Source organism: Vollenhovia emeryi, unplaced genomic scaffold (assembly GCF_000949405.1).
Source record: "Vollenhovia emeryi isolate VEMERY1.0 unplaced genomic scaffold, V.emery_V1.0 DF939175.1, whole genome shotgun sequence".
NCBI classification, from domain to species: Eukaryota; Metazoa; Arthropoda; class Insecta; order Hymenoptera; family Formicidae; genus Vollenhovia; species Vollenhovia emeryi.
Genome location: NW_011967191.1, coordinates 566,079 through 590,683, shown reverse-complemented (window position 1 = coordinate 590,683; position 24,605 = coordinate 566,079). Strand labels below are relative to the sequence as shown.

General features: G+C 39.5%; 1 protein-coding gene and 1 long non-coding RNA gene across 5 annotated transcripts in view; one reads left to right on the top strand and one right to left on the bottom strand.

The window, feature by feature from the left end:
* Window positions 1–24,605, top strand: part of LOC105563448 (neurotrimin-like) — a 249,411-nt gene that overhangs the window by 156,205 nt on the left and 68,601 nt on the right. For 2 of the 4 annotated variants that reach the window (XM_012015052.1, XM_012015051.1), the window contains exons 3-5: window positions 13,626–13,833; window positions 20,937–21,095; window positions 21,264–21,392. In XM_012015052.1, coding sequence (XP_011870442.1) covers window positions 13,626–13,833; window positions 20,937–21,095; window positions 21,264–21,392 — 496 coding nt within the window. Of the gene's footprint in view, window positions 1–4,298; window positions 4,985–9,410; window positions 9,544–13,625; window positions 13,834–20,936; window positions 21,096–21,263; window positions 21,393–24,605 lie in introns of those variants that run through there. The other 2 variants (XM_012015054.1, XM_012015053.1) reach the window with 2 other exon arrangements.
* LOC105563447 lies at window positions 1,846–23,349 on the bottom strand. The gene is made up of 3 exons (XR_001009040.1): window positions 23,033–23,349; window positions 8,286–8,505; window positions 1,846–2,096 (listed from the first exon to the last, which is right to left on the bottom strand). It is a non-coding gene; the product is annotated as an uncharacterized LOC105563447 (long non-coding RNA).

Here is a 24,605-nt window from a genome sequence, read left to right as displayed (position 1 = left end):
ATTGTCAGCGTGTATAAATTTTATACATTTTTTTAATATACATCTTTATCAAATTTTATATCAATTTAAAAATCTCGTTATTATCGGCAAAACGCTATTAAAATTATTTTTAATGTAATACCTCGGAAATATAATATATGGAGTGATTTTGATATAAAGTATTTGAATATATTTATATCTAATACTGTATGTGTAATCATCCAACAGTTTTTCATGAGATGCAGTTTATAAAAAGTTTCTAAAAATTGTTACTGAATTTTAAATATATATTGATGTTGTCAATAAGTATGGATGGATCGGTTATAAAAGATTAACAGAAGTTGTAAGAATAAGTAAAATTAATAGCAGACTTTTAAAAAATAAATAAATTAAAATATTGTATATTGCTGAAATATTTCCTGTTATTCTTTATTTGTGCTTGGAATTTATTTCCTATTATTTTGTTATGCAATATTTAATCCCGGAGATAGAGAGGTCTTAAGCGCGCGGATACTTTAATTAAAAAAAAATCTAGGATGGATAAGATATACATATAGAAAGAAGATAAAAGAAAAAAGAAAATATGCATACCTAAATGTAGAATATTTGTTTTCAATTTGCTGTATAGATGTATTGATTTTGTTTTCATTTTACGTAAGTAAATACAAAAATATATGAATTTCTTCTTTCGACCTTCATTGTTTGTAAAATGTGACCACCACAAAGGAAATTAAATATAAACTTTGTATTTTAACAATGACAATATAATTAACGAGTAACAAGGAAAAGTGGATTTCGAGAGACAAACGTGGTTAGTTGTGCGTTGTGAGTTAACGTTATGTAACATTTGATTAATAATTTAACACAAATTATAAATCGTTCGTGTCGGCTCTACTTTGAGCCATCTTTGACGTTGTGGTAAATGAAATAAATAATCTCAGGAATATTTAAAAATTGAATCCACTAAGGTGCAATTTTCAATAGAATATACCGGAAATGGCAATATATTTTACTTTTTCTCGTTTTCCTTTGCCTCTCGTTATTTATCTAAAAGTATGAAGCTCAGTTTAATAACGTGTGTGATACTAAAATTAACCACCTAACTAGTATATTGTAGCCTCACGTTGTTATCAATTTCTAAAAACGAATTTTGCTTATATACTAAAATTTTTATGTGTCTGCAAATTTAAATGTTCTATAAACTTCAAACGATTTTTAATTAACATTCTCTTGTATAATGAAGCATCAAAATGTAAATTTCTTAACCGACTAGTAAAGCATCGGTTTAATAAATTTTACTTTAATCTCGCGTTCTTCCATGAACAATAAATTGACGGATGGCTAAGTGTCTCAGGATTAAGGACCAGTTTCACAAACGTCGATTAACTGTTCAGTCTCAACTCCTTATCTTTTTCCATCTTATTATCTAAGAAGAGACAGAGAATCAATTAACCTACGTTTGTGAAACTGACCCTAAATGTCTCGAGGAATAAACCGCTGACCAAAATCATGTCTACCAATGCCTACTAGTACTCAGTGGGCATTTGTCTTATTTTATTTTTATAATGCCCAAACTAATGCCCACACGTAGAGACCGATATGGTTACCACATGTCTAATTAGAGTTTGCACAACCTCAATAAATAGTAATATCTGGGACAGCTGTATCTATGGTTGTCACACCCATAAGCAGTGGAGACAACCACATGCGCCTTGTGCAGCAAACTTAGTAATTGTTGCGACACAAAACAATGTAGATGCCCTCAATATTTGTGCCGCACCATTTTGATTTTAGTTATTTTTGCCTTAGCCGGCCTTTCCGTGCACAAAAAATGCCTAGTAATGCCCAGTAATTCCGCAAATCTATACGCCACAATGCCCTCAGCGGTTTACCTCTCGAAATATCTGCACAAATCTGTCTTAGCCCATCCACATTTTTAAGATAATGTATCTATGAAATATTGGATCTATAAAATATTGTAACGCCATATATATTATTCGAATTTTTAATTACGTATGTAGGATATTCATTCCATAAATTCATTAGCTTAAGTAAAAATAAAAAAGTAATCCGTTACTCACCGATACGCGTGGCGGAGTTGTAATACAAACGCTGATCTGTAACATATACAAATATACCAAATTATATTTTACTCGAAATAATTAATACATCAAAAATAAATATCGATCACATATTTTATTTATTTTTCAAGTTAATATTTAATGGAACGACAATGTAATTTGCAAAAATATATTATTCATAGAGGAAAATCCGCTATTACGGGATAGACTTTTTAACATGAGATAGTAGGTTTTCAACATTCAAATTTAATCACAAACCTGTTTCCGCAACGATTGCACAATCGAACGATGAATTTTCCACTAGACGGATTTAAGGACAATAAATTCATGGTGGAACCAACAGGTGACGCCTATTAATTTAGCAGAAGTTCTATCCCATATTAGGAGCATATTTCACAATAGGGAACTTTCCTCTGTAAAAATACATAAACAGCATAAGTACGAAATACGTTTTATCAAGTTTTCAGGCGTCTTAAACGAGACAACTCTTAAATATATTTTTTACGAGACATATTCGACAACGATTGGTACTGAATGCGGGCGCGGGATACGACATGCAATCGTCGCAGGGGAATAGACCGTTAATATGATAAATAAAAAGTAATAAACTACGTGAAATATTAAGTAAATTATCATATTTACTCCACGTTTGCTCCGCCGTTGCCCGACGCCCGTCCGGCCCGAATCACCTCTCGCGTTCTACCATTCTGTCCGTCACCGTACACACACATAAGTACACACGTCACTCACGACAGCGCGGGTTAATTGCGACAGTGCTGATCACCAAAGTTACGAGAATCGCGCGGCACTCCGCTTTTCCGCGTCGCGACGAGGGGAAAGTAAAGCCAGGACTCCGTAGATGCGTTGAGCTGCGGCAACGTGCGGAAACGCGTGCACGGGCCTGGCAGACAAAAAGACGTAATAGCTTACGACAACGACGCAAGCGTAAACGTAGACTCGCGCACAAGCTTTGGCGTATGCCGTACTCGCCTCCAACCGCACACGACGTTACTTTTACGCCGAAGCTTGTGCGCTATCTACGTTTACGCTTTACGTCTGTGACGTCAGCTATTACGTTGCTTCGCGCTCCGTCCCTTACATTTGTCGCACGATAATGTGCTGTATTGCAAGATACAGAATTGATGCCGAGGCTAGAACTCGATCTCCCTCGGCGCGTCTCGAGCACCGCCGCGCTACGTCGGCACGACGCCACGCCTGGCGTTTCGGACGTGCCTGTTACTTCTGTGCTCCAAAATGCACTGCCAGCGCTAAAAATGTACACGCGCACTGTAGATCCTCAGCGCCGGCAGTGAACGTTGGAGCGCAGTCTTCGTATCGCACACGATACGAACGAGAGAACGAACACGCGCGCGCGAATCGAGATGATAGATAATTGCCCGCGAGACAATATATCTCCGTTGACGCGACGTTCGTCGCGTTTGTCGAGCTTCGGCCGAGGGAACCTCGCCGGGGATATGCGCGCTTTAATAAATTATTCCCGCCGTGCAAACAATCGAATTTACTCTACGCGGTTAAATGACTGTCAATACACGGGGTTAATTACGACTCTACCTTGCTGATTAAACGCATCGCAACGCCGCCCGACGTGCGGTCCACCACGTCCGCGAGATCTCGATCGAAAAAGAGGCTGGAAATGTCGGCCCGGCTTCGTCGCGATGCGCGGTCGTCCTTAAGCCCGTATCACAGTATAACCAGTAGTTGCACTCTCTGTCGGCACCTTTGATCTGGGCGGTCTCAATTTTCCGCCATGTTTTTATTCGCGCCAACAGTGTATCAACGGCTAAAAGTGCCTGGGCCCTTTTCAGGATCGTATCCAGGAAAGGCGCATACGAACTGGCATACATTATTTATTGTAAATGGAAATGGCCTATGAAAAAAAATATTCTAATAAAAGTAATTAATGTAATTACTTGCTCCAACGTATAAAAGTATTTACGCGTTATTCGTCAACACTGCGAATTTTTCAATGTCACACCGACTTTGCACTAACACACGTACAAAAATCCTGTAATTGGTCAGAATAAAAACATGTCGGATGCGCAGTACGGATCGGCGCGAACGTGAAACAAAAGAGCGAGTGCCACTACTGGTTATACTGTGCCCGTATCAGACTACGGATTGGGATTGGGATTAGATTGAAATTTAACCAATCACAGTAAAATTTACTAATCTCAAGTGCAGTAACTTTTACTCTGATTGGTAAAATTTCAATCTAATCCCAATCTCAATCCGTAGTCTGATACGGGCTTTAGGGTACGAACTCATAGAGCGGAACGGTGCGCGCAGAAAATCGCGGGCACCGAGAGCCTTGACCAATCACGCTCGTCGAAATCAGCGCCCGTGATTGGCCGAGACTCGCTCCGCGATTTTCTGCGTGCACCGTTCCGCTCTATGAGTTTGCACCCTCGGGCAGTTGGCGCGAAGTGATAATGGCCGCGTTCAGCGGGAAAAGGTACGTCGCAACAGTTGTAAAATTCGTAAATTTGATTTGGAGTACGCTCTTGGAATCGGCCGCAATTAAAAGCCACACGCCAATGCGATTCAAGATTTCGACAACAGTTGGAGAGCAACTCTTTCCGCTGTGCGCGGCCAACGGGACGATGACGCGTGACTCGCGCCGCGACGCGCCCCACCGCCCTCCTACACTTTCGAGTCTCGTATGTTAACGCGGCGACCTTTGCGTAAACAGACGGCGCGCAGTACGCCGCGACGCGTCGAGGGTTGTGTGTGTCTGTCAGCCTCGATCGTCACCGCCGCGGGATTATTCACCGCGTATTACGGATGTATGCGCGCCGCACGCCGCCAGGATCTACGCGTCGCAAAGTCTGCCGCGGCGAACGCGCGCCTCTTGTCGCGCGCCGTTATCTGCGCTTCGCTTCGTCGATTCGTTCGTCGCATACGAGGTAATGACTCCGTTCTATTCTGTTGAAAGAGTTCGCAGACATTCGGTATATACACAGAGGAAAGTTTCCTATTAAGAGATAGTCTTTTAAGGTTGTTTTCAGAAACATCACCCGAATGCCCTCGGTGTATCATTTTATCCTTGTCGAGGGGGAAACCGCTGAGGACATTGTGGTGTACGGATTTGCGGCATTACTGGGCATTTTTGGGCATTAGCTTGGGCATTAGGCCTTGCTGGCGCATTATAAAGATAAAATACGTTCAGAAACATCACCAGAATGCCCCGGTGTATCATTTTAGCCTTATCGAGGGGGAAACCGCTGAGGGCATTGTGGTGTACGGATTTGCGGCATTACTGGGCATTACTAGGCATTTTTGGGGCATTAGCTTGGGCATTAGGCCTTGCTGGCGCATGATAAAGATAAAATACGTTCAGAAACATTACCAGAATGCCCCGGTGTATCATTTTATCCTTATCGAGGGGGAAATCGCTGAGGGCATTGTGGTGTACGGATTTGTGGCATTACTGGACATTACTAGGCATTTTTGGGGCATTAGCTTGGGCATTAGGCCTTGCTGGCATTATAAAGATAAAATAAGATAAAACGAGATAAATAAGATAAGGTAATGCTCGCTGGGCATTAATGGGTATTGGTGTATAAGATTTTGGTCAGCGGTTTCCCCCTCGATTCTTGTTTAACATACGGTGAGCAACAAGGATAGAATGACACGCTGGGGCACTCGGGCGGTGTTTCTGAACGCAGCCTAATATCAGATAGAGCAGATTTTCAACATCGAAATTCCATCACAAATCTTTTTTTGCGCAACGATTGCACATTCTAATAATGAATTGAAGATTTCACGGTGATAAATTCACGATGGAACCAACAGATATTGCCTATTAATTTAGCAGAAATCCCCGATATATCATATTAGGAACTTATCACATAATAAGGGACTTTCCTCCCCTCTCTCTCTCTCTCTATATATATATAAAATTAAGAAATATATACTTGTTATAATATTACATTTAGTGAGTGAAGTATTAAGCTCAAATAATTTATGTATAATTTCTGTCTGATTTCAGAAATTATAGAATTGTATCTATAATTTTGTATAGTGTATTTTTTACACATGGATTTTAATATAAATAATATTTTGAGCCCCATGAAATAATTTTCATACGTTACATGACATGATATACATAAAACTAAAATAGTAGATAGATTTCTGTCCTGAGTCTTGATATAAATTACAGATTGTTTAAATTTTAAATCGAACTTAAGATATCATATATATTTAAACTCTTTTTCAGTAAAAATGATTTATTAATTGTTCAATTTGAAAGGAAAATGTTTCACATATTGTATAATAATTCCATTCCAAGTTTCATTCAGATTTCGTCACATAATTTGCTGAATATTTTTCTATCGGGGTTGAAGAATAAAATCTGTCGCATCTTTATTTTAACCGACAAAATATTTATGCGACTAAATCTATTATTGTTATGTCGTATCATATTCGTATTAAAAAAATAAAATTGTGTAATATCAGTGATTACAACAAATCAGATTAAATCGCCATAAAACGTTTAATCTCATTTTTCCGGATTTAAAATCTTTTCGCTCCGAAATGTGAAGGAAATAATGATAAATATAAACTTGTGATATATATATTTATATTTATATTTTTTTCGATCGAAACGAGAATAAACTTTCCTCCCATAAAATATTAAATTTAATTCTCGCTGACATAATATAATGTTGGCGTTTTAAAATGTCTATATCGCTGACATAATCACGTTAGCGTTTCAAAATGTCTAAATACGTCCATTTATAATTGCATTTCTGCTAACATGCTTGAGACGTGAAATGAAAGACGTGAACAGATAAATGTTGATCATCAATTTAATATGTGTTAATCACTAATGCATATATCCAATTTTAAAAAGATGTCGGACAAATGCACATTGCAAACTTCGTCAATCAAACAACAATACAAGAAACGTGTCACTTAACGTTATCACTTTGGGCATAAGAGAAAATAGCGGTCCGTAAGTCCTCATGTTATACCACTTAATTTATTTATTCTTCGACTTTAAATCAGATTTTTTATCAGATTTTTTATAAGATTGATTATTCTACTTTTCGGCGGAATACACTTGAATTAACTATTTCTTTTTAATAACATGCAATCTCCTTTCGAGTCACTTCCAGGTAATATTTACATGATAATTTTTATCCTACGGATAAACGGTTTAAAATCTATTAACACAACATAGAAAAAAAGAATATTCTTCTTTCGAAAATATGTTTGGTTTCAAGCAATTTTATAAGAGTACATGCTTATCATTTAAGAATAATTTTTTTGAATGGAAAGGAAACAATGGTGAATAGAAAGTATTTTAAAATCAAAGATTATAATGATTAAAATGATTTTATTGGCCGAATAAATATATAGTATTCTTGAAGCGGCAATTACAGTTTTAATTTAAATACGACTGTAATATTATTGGAATATAAATTTATTAAATGCTTTTAAAAAGATTATAGATTGTTGCGTACACACAGAGCAATGATTTGCTCTGCATTAATTTGAGTAGAGAAGATCTATTTTTTCTGTGATATAATGTTCGTGTACAATTCTGTCTCGATAATCGATGTTGAATCGCGAAAAATAGAGCTTGACCCATGTATTGGGATAAACTTTGTCCGAGTTTTTTGATTAAATCGCTATTACAATCATGAAGGTACGAGTGCCGAGCTGATACAATTAGGCGTAATGACGATCCTACGACCTAGTTCTGTACAAAAATGCATTACATGATAAAGACGATTTCAAGTCGGCTAATAATAAAATGATTGCCTATCTGTATCACAGCCACCCGTTTATTTGTTTCCACACTTTTTCGCTCGCTCTCTTTAAATGCAATAACGTTTTCGATAACACGCTCTCGCCGGTGAGTGGACAAACACACTTGGTCGCGGCATGCATTCTATTTTTTCCGTTTTCCTTCGCAAAGTGAACGAGACGTAATGCGAGATCGTTGGACTACGTGACGATTAAACCGCAACTCGGTGGCCGTTGCCAGCGAGCGGTTCGCGCGGCCGTCCATATTTCGGCGTCGAAACGTCGAAGGGGATTCACGAGCGACCGGGGCTACGCCGGGACAATGTGAATTAAAGCGGCGAGCTAAATGGCCGTACCGGAAGAAGTGCGGCGCGATGTGTTTTCTCGAATAAAAAAAGATATTTCAGCCCAAGCACTTAGCGAATGATTTTTAAATTGAATCACGTCTCTCACCCTGCGTTTCCGCTGGCGGGCACTGCGGAACCGGAGGGAACGCTCGAACTCCGCTGGAAAGAACGTGTTGACAAGCGGAGGGCGGCGAGGGCGGCGAGCGCAATGCTTCTCGCTGCCGCGCGGTGTCTTCCCGGCTGACAAGAAGCAGCATCCGGTTCTCTGTCGTTATGATCCAGCCGTGGCACTCGGTTGTTTGATGAAAATGCGAGGCGCTACGTGGCTGAAATATTATATCTGCCGTAACATACGTTCTAGAACAATTGTGTATATATCCGCGAATACATCGACACTTTGCAAGCGAAGATATAACAGAATTGGACAGATTAAGATCAAAATGCGTATAATGTGGATATTGTGTGTGCACAGTAGTTAATGTTGCATCCAACGTTTCACACAAAACTTGGGTGAAATATTGAGCCTATTTATTTCAGTTTGATCCTTCGCATTTTTTTTCATTGCACCTAAGCCGACGTTTCACACAAAACTTGCACGAAGTATTCAATCTATTTATTTTATTTCGATTTCCCACATTTTCTCCATTTTCTGTTTCTCAAAATATTTCTTATTTTAAATACAGAAAATGTCGTGGAATTAAAGTGAGTTATTAACAAAGAATTTTTATACGTTAAAGACGAGGGAAAAACCGCTGAGGGCATTGTGGTCTACATATTTGCGGCATTACTGGACATTCCTAGGTAGTTTTGGGGCATTAGGCCTTGCTGGAGCATTTTAAAGATAAAATAAGATAATACGATAAAGTAATGCACACTGGGCATTAGTGGGCATTGGTGTGCAAGATTTTGGTCAGCGGTTTCCCCTTCAGTTAAAGACTAATATCGATATTATATTTTTTTCTTTATTCTTCTTCTTTATTTTTCTGCTCACTGTTCGCCGCGTGTAAACGGCGATTCGATCTTTTGTCGACAACCGTACGGTGGAAATGGCTAATCGATCATTTATCATCTAAGATGACAGAGACATTTCTTTTATCGTAGAACGAGAAACTTTGTGCCGTTCGAATTTGGCGCGGTTCGAGATAATCTCACCTATTTACAGTCTTTGACGCCAAGTTTCCAGGTGCTTTTAGCACTCGTGGCAGTACTGTCGTACTTCTGGCCTGCGCGATGGCTTAGTGCTCCATGATAATTAAGAGGTTGTCTACAAGCTCGGAGCACCCGACAGCTTGTGGGATAAGTGGTCCTAATACATTTATCTATAAGGTGTCCCAAGTTCTTGCATGGCATGGTATAAGCGTGAGGTAAGAAGGGTCTACTAATGAAGAAGCTTCCGGCATACCAAACCTCGCTATTACCTCTCTGTTCATTAATTGGAAGGACCAAGAAATTGGGATCTTACGTTAATAAGTTGCGCGTCTACCTGGCACACGTTGTTATCGCGTAAACGAAACTGCGAGAAAGTCTAATTCCGACGCGAAACGACCGTGCGTCAGGAGACAATTTATCGCGGTCAATTTGTTGAATCAAGGCTGCAAGGGGAGAGGACACGGGTCGGACGGTCGAATTTTCGACAGTTTGAGTGCCGCTGAGCCAATTTTATACAGAGAGGTACGGCGAAAGTTCGCCGAACTTAACTGACTTAACTGGCTCTTCTCTCGCTGTTTTACACGGTATAAATTTCTATTCGGATATTTTCCGAATCTCCAGACAAGTGTATTTGTGTACGCGGGAGTAACAAAGTGTCCGTGATGCGACGTGAGTATTCAAAACGTTAATGCATCCTCCTGGTCCAATAAAATTAACAAAGGGGAATAATGAAAAACAGGGTCTCGAGGAAGAAAGTTGAGCCACCTTCTGCGGTTAACTCTCTGTAAGTTTATAAATAAACTCAAACGTGAATTACTGTGGATAATATTAAGTTGTAGCGAGAGACTTTTTGTGCTGAATAAAGTTATAATTTCAGAGAGCTTTTAAAAAAAAACAGATTGAAATAACCTTTTTAAATAAAAAGGAATCCATCGAAGCCAGTGACAATAATTTCAATACGATTTCGTGGTGATTTTGTTTCGAACTTGATTTGGCAGACTCGACAAAAGAACCTTTCAATGATATCCCTGTATGTAAAAAGTATCACTTGTGTAATCGCTTCACCGGAGCTTAACCATCAGTGCGCTTAATGTGCCTATTAAGCGAACTATCAGCCTCGGTAGAGGTTCATACGCCGCATGGATTCTCCGGTCTGAAGGTCTCGACAGCTTGCGGGTTAAGTGGTTGTAATACATTCAGCCGGAATGTGGTCCAACTTTCCACATACACAATGGCTAAGGGGATGAGAGTCGACGGGTGGGGGTGTGCGAGATGGTTGGCTCAGCCACGCCGCTCTTTCGCTTTCCACGGTTCTGTATAAACCGCCTAGCTGGTGAATGTGTTTGCGTACGCGGGGACCATGGAGTACTCGCGTGGAAGAAGAACGTTGGAAAGGACGAGGAGAGTTGATCTTGACGTTAACTATAGGTCTCCCGGTTCAGACGTTCCGAGGGGGTGGAAAAGGGAGAAGGCAAGGGAGTCACGGACCCGTCGAAAGAGAGGGGCAGGAAAGGAGAACGTGGTAGAAAAGAAGACACCGACAGCATAGCCAGCGCCAAGCCAGACTGGACGGCGCTGAGCTCGTCGCCCTCGTAGTAAACAAAGCTGTAACTCTCCTCTCACGCTGAGGAATCAATGCTTCGTGCCACGGCTCTTGGGGGAACAAACTCCTAGAGCAAACCCCTCTCGCGCGCCCGCGCATCCATCTTAGTTTTGGTGTGGCTTGCATGTTGATGCATCGGAAAGCGAGCTGCGAGTCGGAAGGGTGGTCACTCCAACTTGCTTCCCGCGTAGCTCTTTGTGTCACCTGCGTATCTTAAACTTAACGGAACACCGATTTTACATCGTCGCGATCGCGCCGTAAGTGATGAAGCAGAAATCGATGAAAGGCAGAAAAATTTGTTTCTCATCGCCTGGAGATTGCGACGGTGCCGTTGAGAATTACACTTTTAATAAAGGAAGGTCTCTGTCTCATGACTGATTGCGTACTGCAATATTTTTCCCCTTCTTTTGTGTGTGTGTTTATTGAATGCAATAAGAGCCTCGAGAGAAAGCAGGTTCAACGCCTGCTATCAGAAATGACAATCAAAGGAAATAATAAAGAAACAACAGTATTTCCTTCGATTATCCGCATGCCAATGAGAAGGATCAAACGAATCGAGCTAAGGACTCTATTGTTACTTGAAAAACAAATAGGTGTCCAACCTTATACAATTCAGTTTCTTTAAATCTTCTCCGAGGATTTGTGAAGGAGAACGTTATTGCTGCAAGGTTGAGAAAACTCTTCTAAACGTACGATAAGTGTTGCATTAAACAATCTTGCCTCATTTTCAGTCAATTTTCCGAATGAAGCGAATTTATGATCGCGCGATGATTGTCTTAATACAATACAAACAATGATTTATGTACAAAGCAGATCCTATTTTATTTTTTCACGTGGTTCTTTATAAAATCAATTCGACTGTACATTTTTATTTTATTATAAAAAAATTGTGTCTAAAAGAATTACATTTTAATACATAAAACCGGATTGAGTTGCGTTAAAAAAAAATGAGAGAGAAGAAATTTGAATACAAATGACAGCGCGAGATTGTCACCATGAAATTCAAACAATTGATACGTTGCCGCGGAAAGGCAAATGATGAAAGTGTCAACTGCGTTTTTCGGTATCCATGCAATCCCACCGACGCGACGCCGGGAATCCCCGCCGAGATTCGTATATCTCTACGAAGATAACCGCCGACAGCCGCCGGTGGCAAGAGCGACTGGATAAATGGTGGACGAAAATTCGGTTACGGTCGGAAGACGCGAGAAACGACTGCGAAACGATCTTAGTTCCGAGTCAGAAGCGAATAGTTATGCTTGCCGAGATTTACGGCCGTAGAAGAACTCGGTTCCCCTATTGCGTTAATCGATTGTAAAAGGTAAATCCACTTGAGAGTATATGTGGGCTTTGCCGCCAAGACTTTGAGTCTCCTCTCTCGTTTCTCCAGAAATTGTGTCTCGAAAATCTATCCACAAATGACGTACCCATAAAGAACTATTTACCGATGTGTGTATTGTTAATTACAGTATAATCCCGATGATGATTTTTTTAATAGAAAAGAACTACGACACTTTCTGCGAGCCGTTCTCCTTTACTTTCGTCGCGCGTACCTCTGTGCAAGCCTCTCGCGAACATCAGGGATTAGCGTCGCGACGCCGAGAGTTATCACGATAGCGCAATACACAGCCTGTCTGTACAAGAGCGCATTTGCACATTGTGAAAGGGAGCGGCTATGTTGAAGTGCAACATCCCTCGTGCTCGGGCGAAAGAACTCCGCTGCCCTTCTTATTTCTCCAGGGACTTTTCGCAGCGAGCGAATGAGAGATCAGAATTCTCTTTATTCCCTACCACCCCCCTCGGTTCCCTTTGTTACCTTTCTTCGGCCTTCACTTTCTTCGACGTGAATGGGAAAATCGGCTAAATATCTCAGAGCACTTCCGTATCCCGTTGTCGCGATACTTTCTACTTATCTCCGCCTCCGGTTCCTTATTCCATTCCCCTTTCTCGGAGAGGATGGAAAACTTACATATTTCGAACGACAATAACAATCGACGCTATTCACCCAGGTATGCAGAATGCAACCATTCGGAATCTCAATAAGCGGTCATTTAACGAGAGAAATGGCCGGGTTGGGCTCTCTCTACGGGGACCAGTTTTTACTCGTCTGCACAGCGTCATCGCGTGCTCTCGGAAAACTTTGCTCGTATAAAACATCAAGCGCATATCACAACGCGCGATATATATATACGTATGTATGTATGTATATGTATATATATACATTGCACGTTAGTACATATGCCCTCGAAGTCCCGGAGCGATTTATCCCACTGGTGAATATCTATAACCATAGTAGGTTTGTAGATCACTCCATGCTTGAAAGCATCATTGATCATCCGTCTCGTTCGCGAATCTCATTCCTATATTTCCTTGTTCTTTCCCTTCCTTTATATCGTTACTATACATCTTTATTCTCTCCACACCCTCCTTGAATTCTAGCGCAACTAAAAAGATATACATGTACCTATCCTTACGATCTACCGTGCCCGCGGTAGTTGAGGGATCTTTATTCGCGATCTAAACGTTAAATGAGAAAGTAAGGCGGGCAGTAACGCGTTTTATAAATACCGTAAGGTATAACTTTTAATGGGAATGATATTGCGGAATATCGTTAGAAGAACGGACAGCAACTTCGTAGTAATCGATATACGAACTGCGCTCACGATGTATAATACGATATCCATCTCGTTTCAGGTGGCCTGGATGCTTTTCGACAAGAGCGCTATCCTGACGGTACAGAATCACGTTATTACCAGGAACCCCAGAATATCCGTGTCGCACGATAAGCACAGGACCTGGTTCCTACATATCAACGACGTGCACGAGGAGGACAAGGGAAAGTACATGTGCCAGATTAACACTGCCGCCGCCAAAACGCAATATGGCTATCTACACGTCGTAGGTAAGGCGCTCTGCTTATGCGACATATCGCTTTTTCTATAATGCTAAAATCTCCTTTAACGTTGCATCTCCAGCATTTTCGTTATCAGCGTCATTTCGCATTATTATTTTTTGGAAAACGTTTCTTTTCTCACGTTGCTTGTTAACGCTAAGAGCAGAAACATGCGAGCCACTTTGACTCTATACTTTGATATAATTTCTACGTAATTATTAATTTGTTAAAGATCGTGTTGCGTGGATTAATAGCGAGGGATGAATAGTGAAAAAGATCTCGTTTCTTTCTTTCTTTTTTGGACTTAAAAGTGATAATAATTCGATCAAGGAAGAATATCTACTTTTGATTAAACCACATTTCTTGCAATGTCATTTTTACGGTGTTAAATACTTGATATCTGTTAAGGTAATTTTGCAATGTATTAATATACACGCGTAATGTTTACAATATAGCTTATTCTTTCATATATAAAAATTTTAACTTATTTATAATAAGGCTAAAATTTGAAGCTTAAAATTGATTCTTTGCTGAGATTATTTGATTGAAAAAATCTACATTTCCTACATGTATATATAAATTTCTTCACAAGAAATAATAATTTTTTTTTAAGAGAACAAAAACGACGCACGAATTTCGCTTTCTCGCTCGTACACTCTATTTTATTATTTTCGAGAAAAGAACTATTCTCATACGTTTTACGTTAATTCTGCTGCGCCATTAGCAGAGAACATGCCACGGTCGATTGTTATTTACGACCTTATCGTATCGTACTGTGAATCCATTAGATACTTGGAATAAATCTCATTTCGCGTAATGGAGTCAGTTTACCGGAGTCACGAAGTTTGTAGCGGAGCATAAGCATTTTATCGCAGCCGTCTAAACAGATTTATGCTTAGAGAGCGAAAGTATCCCCCGTTCCGCTAATTGTGCATGGAAAAGCACAACAGAGCTGTAATAATTTAATCAGAAGAGGGAATATCAATAAGATCTCGAGATGGTCGCCATCCTTCCGCCAGCCGAGAGAACATATTAATATCTCGAGTTTTGACGTCTCGGCTGTGCAAGCTACCGTTGAAGCGAGAGCAACGATACCGGGGGATGAGGCGACGGATGCGTCGGTGTGGAGTAATCAGAGGGCTAGATTAATTGTTTCCACGGGACTCTTGCTCTCCCGTTGCACAAACACACGCAAGATCTCCTTGCGGTGCTCTCTCGACACTTCGCGATAATGCCGATGGAGCCGACACAATGGCGATCTGCCATGACTACATCGCGCGTAACAAGCTTCCGCCAATGCATTTAGGTATTATCTGTCCCCACATTTGCCGCACCGGGATAATCGCCCGATTTATTTTGCGGAATGGCCGCTCGATTAAAGGATTACTTTTCGGGAGAAAAGTAGGACTCGCCGGTTCATCAGCTTTAACGGTTAATTGTAGCGCGATGGCCTACCGCAACGTACACGGGTCTGCGTCTGCGCGATTTAAAAATGCAGATTTCGATTCTTTTTTTTCCCCACGACAAAACAATAAACTCGAAACATTCTTTGCAAATGAACTTTCCAATCACGTCGCAGTTTAATGCATATGTATAAATTTTATATGAATAGAAAAGAATTGACGGGATTTGAGAAAGAGACGGTTCGCGTTTGATCTCGCGTCACTAAAATGTCGCAAAAATTCCGTGCCGTTAAAATATCGATATTCCTCGTCATAGCAAGCATTTGCTAACTTCGTGACCAGGTGAACGTATATCGGATATTATACGCTGCTTGTTCCCGCCCTATTTAGTTATTGGACCTCTTTCTCGATTTTTCCATCTGTCGCTTGCGCGCGGTTGTCCACCGTCCCCCTAAATAAATCAGAAGCTTAGACTACTTTTATTTGATTTAGAAGCGAGTTGGCCTACTTAATCAGCAAAGAAGTCGCGGCACAACTGAAACAGTTTCGCTCTGTCTTTGACAGTTGCTAACACAAACAATTTCTTAATTCTTTATGTTATATCTAGGTGACACACGTAAATTAATACGAACCATTTCCTCAGTGGCCACAGGGGGCAACGAAAATCTTTCGTATTTTAAGACCGCATTTTCTGAGACAAATAAAATAACCTGTTTACTTTCGAAACTAATGACATATTTTTAAAAATATTTCTCGTTGAAAACACGTTTTACTTTAAATACTTTCTCATACTTGTACACTTTTCGATGAGTGTCTTGAGGCATACAATTAAAATAGTTTTTAATCCATTTCTCTCTTTGAAAACACGTTTTATTTTAAATACTTTCTCATACTTTTGCACATTTTCGAATGAACGTCTTGAGATAAACAATTATAATATTTGTTGCGCGCTTGTTTATAAGAAGAAAAAGCGTTTGTTGATCGTAAATGTATCCTGTAATTAAATCTTACGTTATGTTCTCCGTGAATGAAGTTACGAAGCGCATAAACTATGCGGCTTACATCAGTCAAGAGGCGTATCATAATGTATATTGTAGGATACGATATGAACATGACATTAGATTCCCTAAGGGCATACTATAATTAGCAATCTACAGCTTACAATGACTTCATTCACGATGAAGCTCAATAATCATCCCAGTATAATTCTCTCTTTTGAATGTTAATCACAATACCCCGCCGGAACAACATTTTAGGATTACAGGAATATGACGACAACGTGTTTTAAATCGCATAGAAAGGCCTGCCGTGCTGGATTCATTTATGACGGTCGAGCTCATCTACTATTGTTATTACGTTTTTCCCGCACGGCGCGGAAAGTAACCGGTTTGCACTTTTGAAATTGTCACCGTCGTCAATTTCACCAACGCAGCACTAATAAACGGGGGTCCCGCGAATTCGTCGCTTGTTAAAAAGAACCGAAGAGTCGAGACCGGCTGCCTATTTTTCCCGAAAGGGCGGCCATCCCTATTTCGCTGCGGGTAGATCCCCGAAAGGGATGCCGGCGAGCCCGGCGAAAAAGCGCGCGGCGTCCCGTTCGGAATTGTCAATATTTGAATATTTAGATGCGTGAGATGCGCATAACGCATATTTTTGTGCACGTTCGAAATATCACAGGGGGGTGGTTGCCCGCGCGTTTACCTTCAAGACTCCTCGACTCCGGCGAGCATCGTCGAGCGATCTCTCCTCCGACGTCTCCCGAACGTTGTGCTGCCGGAGTTTAGGACAAGTTAACGCACAACAGCGCGGCAACACGCGCGCGGCAGAGGCGGCGTTTGCGCTTGAATAATGCATCAACAGACCGTTACGCGACTGCAGTATAACGGCGTGGAGAATGGCGAGAGAGAGTGAGGGCGGCCCGCGCCCCTCCTCCTCCCCCGCGCGCGTTCAATCTGCCCTTGTTCAACAATTCGGTAACACCCCGCATTAGCATTAATGCAGGATATCGGCGGACACCTGCGGTAATTCATAGGATTGGCCGCGTTCCCTCGCATGCAGTGACCACGCGGCTATCGGGGCGAACAAAGAGGCGGGATTTTCTTCTCGTTCGAAGATCGGTTGTAAGAGTTAGAGAGGCCGCGAGATATCAGGTGTCTCTAGTGAGATCATTAATGATTACTCCTGCGCGTGCGTTGTACACGAATCTTGTAGGAAAGAAACATCGATTCTGTTCAAAAATTATTGGGCCATTATATCCAATTGGTTGTTATAACAATGTAAATTATGAAATATCAAGAGTACACAGAGAAAACGATTTCTTTGGATTTAATAAATTTTGTTCCAAACAAATTTGATATTTGAAATGGTCGAAACAAATCAATGTTTGAATTAACAAGTACGATTGTTTGAATTTGAAATAATATATATCTTTGTCAGAAATAAAATATTTGTTTGAAACGAAAGGAATAGTCTCTTTAATCTAAACGATATTATTGTTTCATTCAAACAACATTATCGTTTGATAGAAAATATGTGAAACAAATGTATATGCATACATCTTTCTCCCTCTACATTAGAATTTTCCCTTCATTAAAAGAAGAAAGATAAACACTGAATTAGTACACTATGTTCAGCCATAATAAAAAATAGACATTAAACGATTAAACTGCGTCTGCTGATGCGGTCGCTCATATATCATAGCTGCCGCGATTTTACTTACGAGTTCGGCGGCCATCTAGTGGCAGCACCAAACTTTATAAGCGCCTGGCCAAATAATACAATTATTTCATTGAAAGATATTACTTCAAATAATAGTGTTTTTTCTATCAAATAATACAGGTTGTTTGAATAAAACAACAAAATTTTTATTCAAAACATATAATGTTTCGTATAAGCATATATTGTTTTAATGAAACAAATTTCAACCAAATAAATAGAAATACTAAATCCAAAGAAACTTTTCTCTCTGTGTATAAGGCCAATAATAATACGAGCAATTGATTATCAATAAAACATAAAAAAATTTAGTTTTAAGAAGAGTTAAAGCTACTTGTATTATATTATTTAGTATTATACAATTTTTCAGTTACGCAACTTATAACAGTAACATGAATAGTAGCGAGATTTCTTAAATCTCTGATTAGCTAACTTTCTACGTAGAAACGTATATTATAAGTTAGGTAACTGAAAAATGGTATAATACCAAATATTGTAATACAAGGCTTTAACTCTTCTTAAAACTGAATTTTTTTGTGTTTTATTGACAATCAATTGCTCGTATTAGTATTGGCCTTACACTCTTGATATTTTGTGAAAAAAAAAGACGAGCTCGTTTTTAGTTAGCTCAATGTAAATTATACTGAACGACGTGAAAATTTCTCTTACAATGATCACACGTTAGAAAAACACGTAAGGAACCGTGCAGGAGAAACGTGACGTATCGAGATGTATGCGAGTTTATTGTACATTGCACACATCATACATATTCTACTTGAATTAATTTTGATTATCGAGCATGGTTAGAACAAAGCGACTATTCAATTATATTATTTTCATTTATATAAAAGTTATATAAAATATCTTTTTTTATCTCATACGGTCGGAAGCAGTCTATTGTTGCAACTTTTAATTTCCTCTCTCTCTCTCTCTTTTTGAATATATTATATATTCTATTATAATACACGTTGAACCGCTTATAAGATTCAATAATATAATGACCTGAATTATTTCAAAGATCTGATCCGCGATATCAGAAATAATTGAAGACGTTTCGAATATTCAGTATTACAGATTGTAAGACACGAATAGAAGAGAAAATTTATAGATACATACAGTCCATAAGTAATTTCTCACTTGTAGCACAATATAAATTAGTTAAGTGCTATTTCAGCACATATCAGTGAAAACTGTCACTCTGACAATTGTTCTAAGTCTTGTTTTTTTTGTTTTGTTTTCGCTCGCACGTTTCCATTCTTGGGATCTGTGCATTTTGAAGTTTAAGTCTAATAAGAGAAAGTTTCCTTTTGTCCGAGATTTCATATTATAATTTTAACAGTTTGCCCTAATTTCATAATTTATAATTTATAACACCGCTCTAGATTTGTTCGACTTCTCTATTGGGCCAAAGAGCGGACAGTCTTATTCTTCGAGCGATCTCACTCGAATGAGTCAATATTATTGCAGTATAATATAATTAAATTGAATCGCTTAATTATTGTATTAATGTACTGGACATTTTTATTTTGAATATTGAATTATATTATACGTCCACAATATGGAAATAAATTTTGTCAGGATCATAACTGAGAAGAATTAGTTATAAGCGACATTTAAATGTCGTTGATAAAAGACAAATTAGTGACACGTATGATAAATGCAAAGTTACTGTTTCATAGGATTGTTTTAAAATATGCATTTTATTTATATGAAATGCATGATAAATCATATGTAATCTTAAAAACTGCAAGTTACCACTCAACTGCGGAAAGTTAGAAAGTTGATTAGACACTTGATATCGAGCGATATATCATCTTGTAATGACAACGGAAAACGTTGAACACATTGAAGCGACGTGAGTTTTTTTTTGTCGTCAGTACGATCGCCACAAATTGATTGATTAATTAATATGCGAGGAAGATGAGTAATTCGGCTGGTGCGTCATATTTGCATATAAGCAGCGCGATATTTGTCCATTTAAACATGTCAACCGATCCTAACTACTTGCATTTCCGGGTTGATCAACGTCGACGTTGCAGACGACGTATGTCCATATACTAATATTATTCGTTACCACGACGACACTATAATTGAATTATACGCCTCTCGCGCACGCACGCACGCACACGTGGCTGGCCGTTTAATTCAAGAGCAGTGACGACGTGGTCAATATACACAAATGTGAAATGCGCAATGATATCGCTGTCGTGGTACAATAAAGAGTTATCAATAATCGATCACTGTACTGTGGCTTTGATTTATACATTTTATCCCTTTATGCAATCAAAAAGCGAGTTTCTGTTACATATTTATCTTATATGTAGAGAAAGATAGAGAGAGAGAGCGCAAATTCATTGGACACAAGTATATGTGTCTATGTGCATGATATTGTAATATACATATATGCGTATATTACGTAAAAAAAGAGTTAGCCATTTCTGCTCAATATTATACTCGCTTAATTTTTAATAAATAATGGCACATACCGTGTCAGGCTTGGGTTTGATTTTTATTTCCTATTCTATGAAATTTTGTATTGTCGGTACACCCACAGAAAAAATTTCCGGATCCAATGCTATTACACTTCAATGTATCATAAAATAGGATCGACATAGCGCCAACCATATTTATTATATGTAGAGAAAGGAATATTTTAATCTTAAATGAAAAATTGTAAAATGTAGACTAGAATAAAATGATAGTGTGTATCTTTTGCCAACTTCGTGCGTTGTAAGATGGAGGACAAATTTATTCTAAACGCAAGAATACATAAACTTATATTTATATAAGTTACTCTTGTCTCAATATAGTAAGCCAATCTTTTTTAATTCGATAGAGGAGAATAAGAATTACTGATTTTATTTTGATATCGTCTTATTTTTATACTAAATGAGGTAAGAAATATATAAATGCGTCGAGAATATTTTTTGTCTCAGCAGTAGAAGTCCTTTCTGAGGGTGTAGCTAATAAAACTGTCTATGTTTGTTGTTACAGTGCCGCCGAATATTGACGATTCGCAGAGTTCGTCGGACGCGATCGTTCGCGAGGGCGCCAATGTGAGTCTTACCTGCAAGGCGACCGGAAGTCCGACGCCTAGCATTCGTTGGAAACGAGACGACGGTTCCAAGATCTCGATCAACAAAACTTTATCTGGTGCGTATCAAACGTAATTTGATGGCGAGACTTTGGTAGACCCAAACGATCGTACACTAATCTTCTTTTAAAAATATAAAAAAATTAAAAATACATAACCGCGAGAATAAGATATAATTAACTGCAGTCGATTGTTAAGTAATGAATGTTGAACGGCTGCTGTTTCAGTGTCAGAATGGGAGGGCGAAACGCTGGAAATGGCGCGGATTTCGCGATTGGACATGGGCGCATATTTGTGCATCGCCAGCAACGGTATACCACCCACGGTTAGCAAGCAGATCAAAGTGTCGGTGGACTGTAAGTACATTCTATGTCTATCAAATCGCCTATCGGTGATCTATCAAAGATCATCAAACGCACCATTCTTACACTTTCGGAGAAAAATCGCGATTATAACCAGTACAACCGGTTTAAACTAACCGTCGTTGTCCGAGCTTTCTCTATCTAGAACATTAACAAAGCTGTGTGAAGCGTATTTTCGCCAGTGGTAATTAAATAAAGGAAACATTTTTTTTTAAGTCGACCAGACTGGCAAATAAAGTGATTTTTATTGAAGTCACAACGTTTCGACCTCTTTATCGGGTCTTTATCAAGTACAATCTAATGTTGACTGACAAAATTAATTTATGCCGAAATAGAATGAGTTCACGAGTGGTTTTATTCGAGATCCCCTAACGTACGGTTGCTGCTCGGAAATGTTAAAAATTGACATCGCTATTAAAATCCACTAACTACCGAGACATATGACATTATGAATTTGCTGCCACGGACTCGTGAACTCATTCTGTTTCGGCATAAATTAACTTTTTTAGTCGACATTAGATTGTACTTGACAAAGACCCGATAAAGAGGTCGAAACGTTGTGACTTAAATAAAGATCACTTTTTGCCAGTCTGGTCGACTTTTTCAAAAAAATTTCCCTTTGTAGAACATTGACATTTGTAAAAACGTGAAAATTAATTCGTAATTTATAATTTACAAATGCATTTAAGGGGATGAAATGAAGTGGAGGAAGGTCTAGGTTTTATGGTAGCCTATATTTTTCGCAGAGTAGAGTAAAGCCAATGGCACGCGATACTCAAAATTTGAACTAAAGGGTTTAGGAGTTTTTCTGTATATGGATATAATCACAAAGCATCAATCTCTCCTGCCGCGTCTCCTCTGACGAGTTCTTGTAAATTTATTCATCTTTTATATGTACATTCGCGAAAGTATTTTCTTTTCATTTAATGTATTAGAGCTTATTTCGGTAATCATTAAGCATTGATTTGCGTAAAAAAAAGGTCTTGAATAATTTTGTCATACATTCGAATAATATGGAGTAAAATAATAGTACGTTCGTTAAAAAAAATGACGCTATATCGATGGGAAAAAATAAGACGGTAGAAAGAAAAGATCCGAGAAAGATCGCATAACCAGATTTTCGGGCAACCAGATTTCTCGGGAGAGTAAAGGTACCTGCCGACAAATAAGTTATAGACTGGTGCAGCTGTGAGGTAGCCTCTAAGTGGCAACTGCGGCATTGCACTACGTCGGTACAATACGCCGCTCGGAGAAAGGGGTTCAACACATACAATTTAATAACACAGAAAGGAAACCGACGACAAAGCGGGCTTTACCGAGTCTCTCACCTCCTCTCTCGCTCTCCTTCTCTTGCCTCTAGGCTGCTTCCCGCTGCGCTAAAATAAGCGTGCAAGTGAACGAAAGCACGGGAGGGAGAAAGAGATAAAGACGGAGACAGAATGAGAGACGGCAACGGTAGAAAGGCAGCCAAAGGGGCGTTGAAAGTCACGATCATGTGTGAGTGCGCGTGTCAAGGGGGACGATACAGAGGGAAAGAGAAGAGAAAGAGAGACGGCGGTGGTTCCCTGGTGAGACATAAAAGTAAGCTCGGGCGAACCGCGACACACCATTACCGTTTCCACCCCTGTACTTGCCTATTGTTACGTTACTGCCTCTCCTAAATACCGGGCACGTGCCTCTCCTCCTCGTAGCTCCTCTGTGACATGGTTTCCCCTCACCACGACACTCGTTTTGCTTCCGTTTCCGTATCCGCTGTAGGGTCCGTTCGTGTATCTGTTGATACGTCTCGAAGTGGATCGCTCTTTATGCCTTTCTTTCGCGTCTACGGGTTCCCGCTCGTATTCCCCCGCGTTGAAAGCCACGTAGAAACCTCTGTGGATCGATTACAGATGCAAAAATTACCAAGACGATGCGCGTTTCAATTTCTTAACTCATTCCTGAAGACGAGTATAAAAGGAAAATGAAACACGCGCATTACGTGATACCCAATGGAGAAAGGACGATTACAATCCCGTGCCGTATTGCGCTACCTTTGAAAGCTCCGCGATATTTAATTATTAATTATCCGTAAAGTAAAATTGCATCCGCCTTTTAAGTCGACTACAAAGCGAGCGAGTGTAGAGCGATGAGGGCGGAAGTTTGTCGGAGCTTATGCAAAACATAATCTTCGTATTCTTAAGACGGCTCCCTCGAGTTTTCACGTAAGATCTAAGCCAATCCGGAGCGGCATACGGGAGATCTTGCGGGAACGGATGAGAAGACGGAATGATGATTTATCCATATAATTAAACTAAAACTAATTAATTCAGCCGCGCCAGAAAGAGATACGTAGCAATTATGATTCGGGACGTTGCTCCAAAGAGGCAGATGTATTTACCGCGGTTCTCGACGCGGATACGCCGCGGATTATCCTTTTAGGCGTCCTTTAATTCTATTTGCGACCGTGTAACCGGCAAAGCCTTTTGTCAACGAGTTATTACCTCGGGCTCTTTTCAAGTCAAATTACGATCGAGTAATGCAATAGTTTTGTCCGCGATTGTGTACATCTCATCGCCGTCGACGAGAAATTATGTAAGAAATTGGCAGAAACCAAACCGGTCAACGCTGTTCCACAATACGTACACTTAACAAATGTGTTTGCCTCCAGACGCGCTGTATTTTTCGCGAAAACTTGGACGTAACGGCGCGGTGAATAAACTTGTACAATTTAAATACTGGAACCGACGCAAAATTAGGATGTTCCGGAACATTAAGAATTTCAGTTTTGTATCTTCTTTATGTTAATGCAAGCAACTTTAGAAACAGTTGCAGGAAGAGAGCGAGAGGGAAGCGATCAATTTGCATCATTATAATGGATTACCTTATTTATTAAATTTATACAGAATCATTATGCACGAGAATGATCAATATCTCATTACGCTTTTGCTTTTCAACGGATTTGTTCCAACGGTCGGCGTCAAAGATTAGTGGCTAATATTTGCAAAATTTGAAAATATACTGTAAAACGACATGTATAGCACTTATTGCGAAATGTAATGTATAGTTTCCATCGAACGATACACAATTTTGTCCAATTTCTCGTTTCAATCGTTCTCATTCATTCAAAAGAAACACCTTTAATATTAGCTCTTTCATTGACCCGCGGCCATTTCATATTATTACTTGTTTGCGTATCACGGCAGAATATTTCAATGGTCAATAACATGA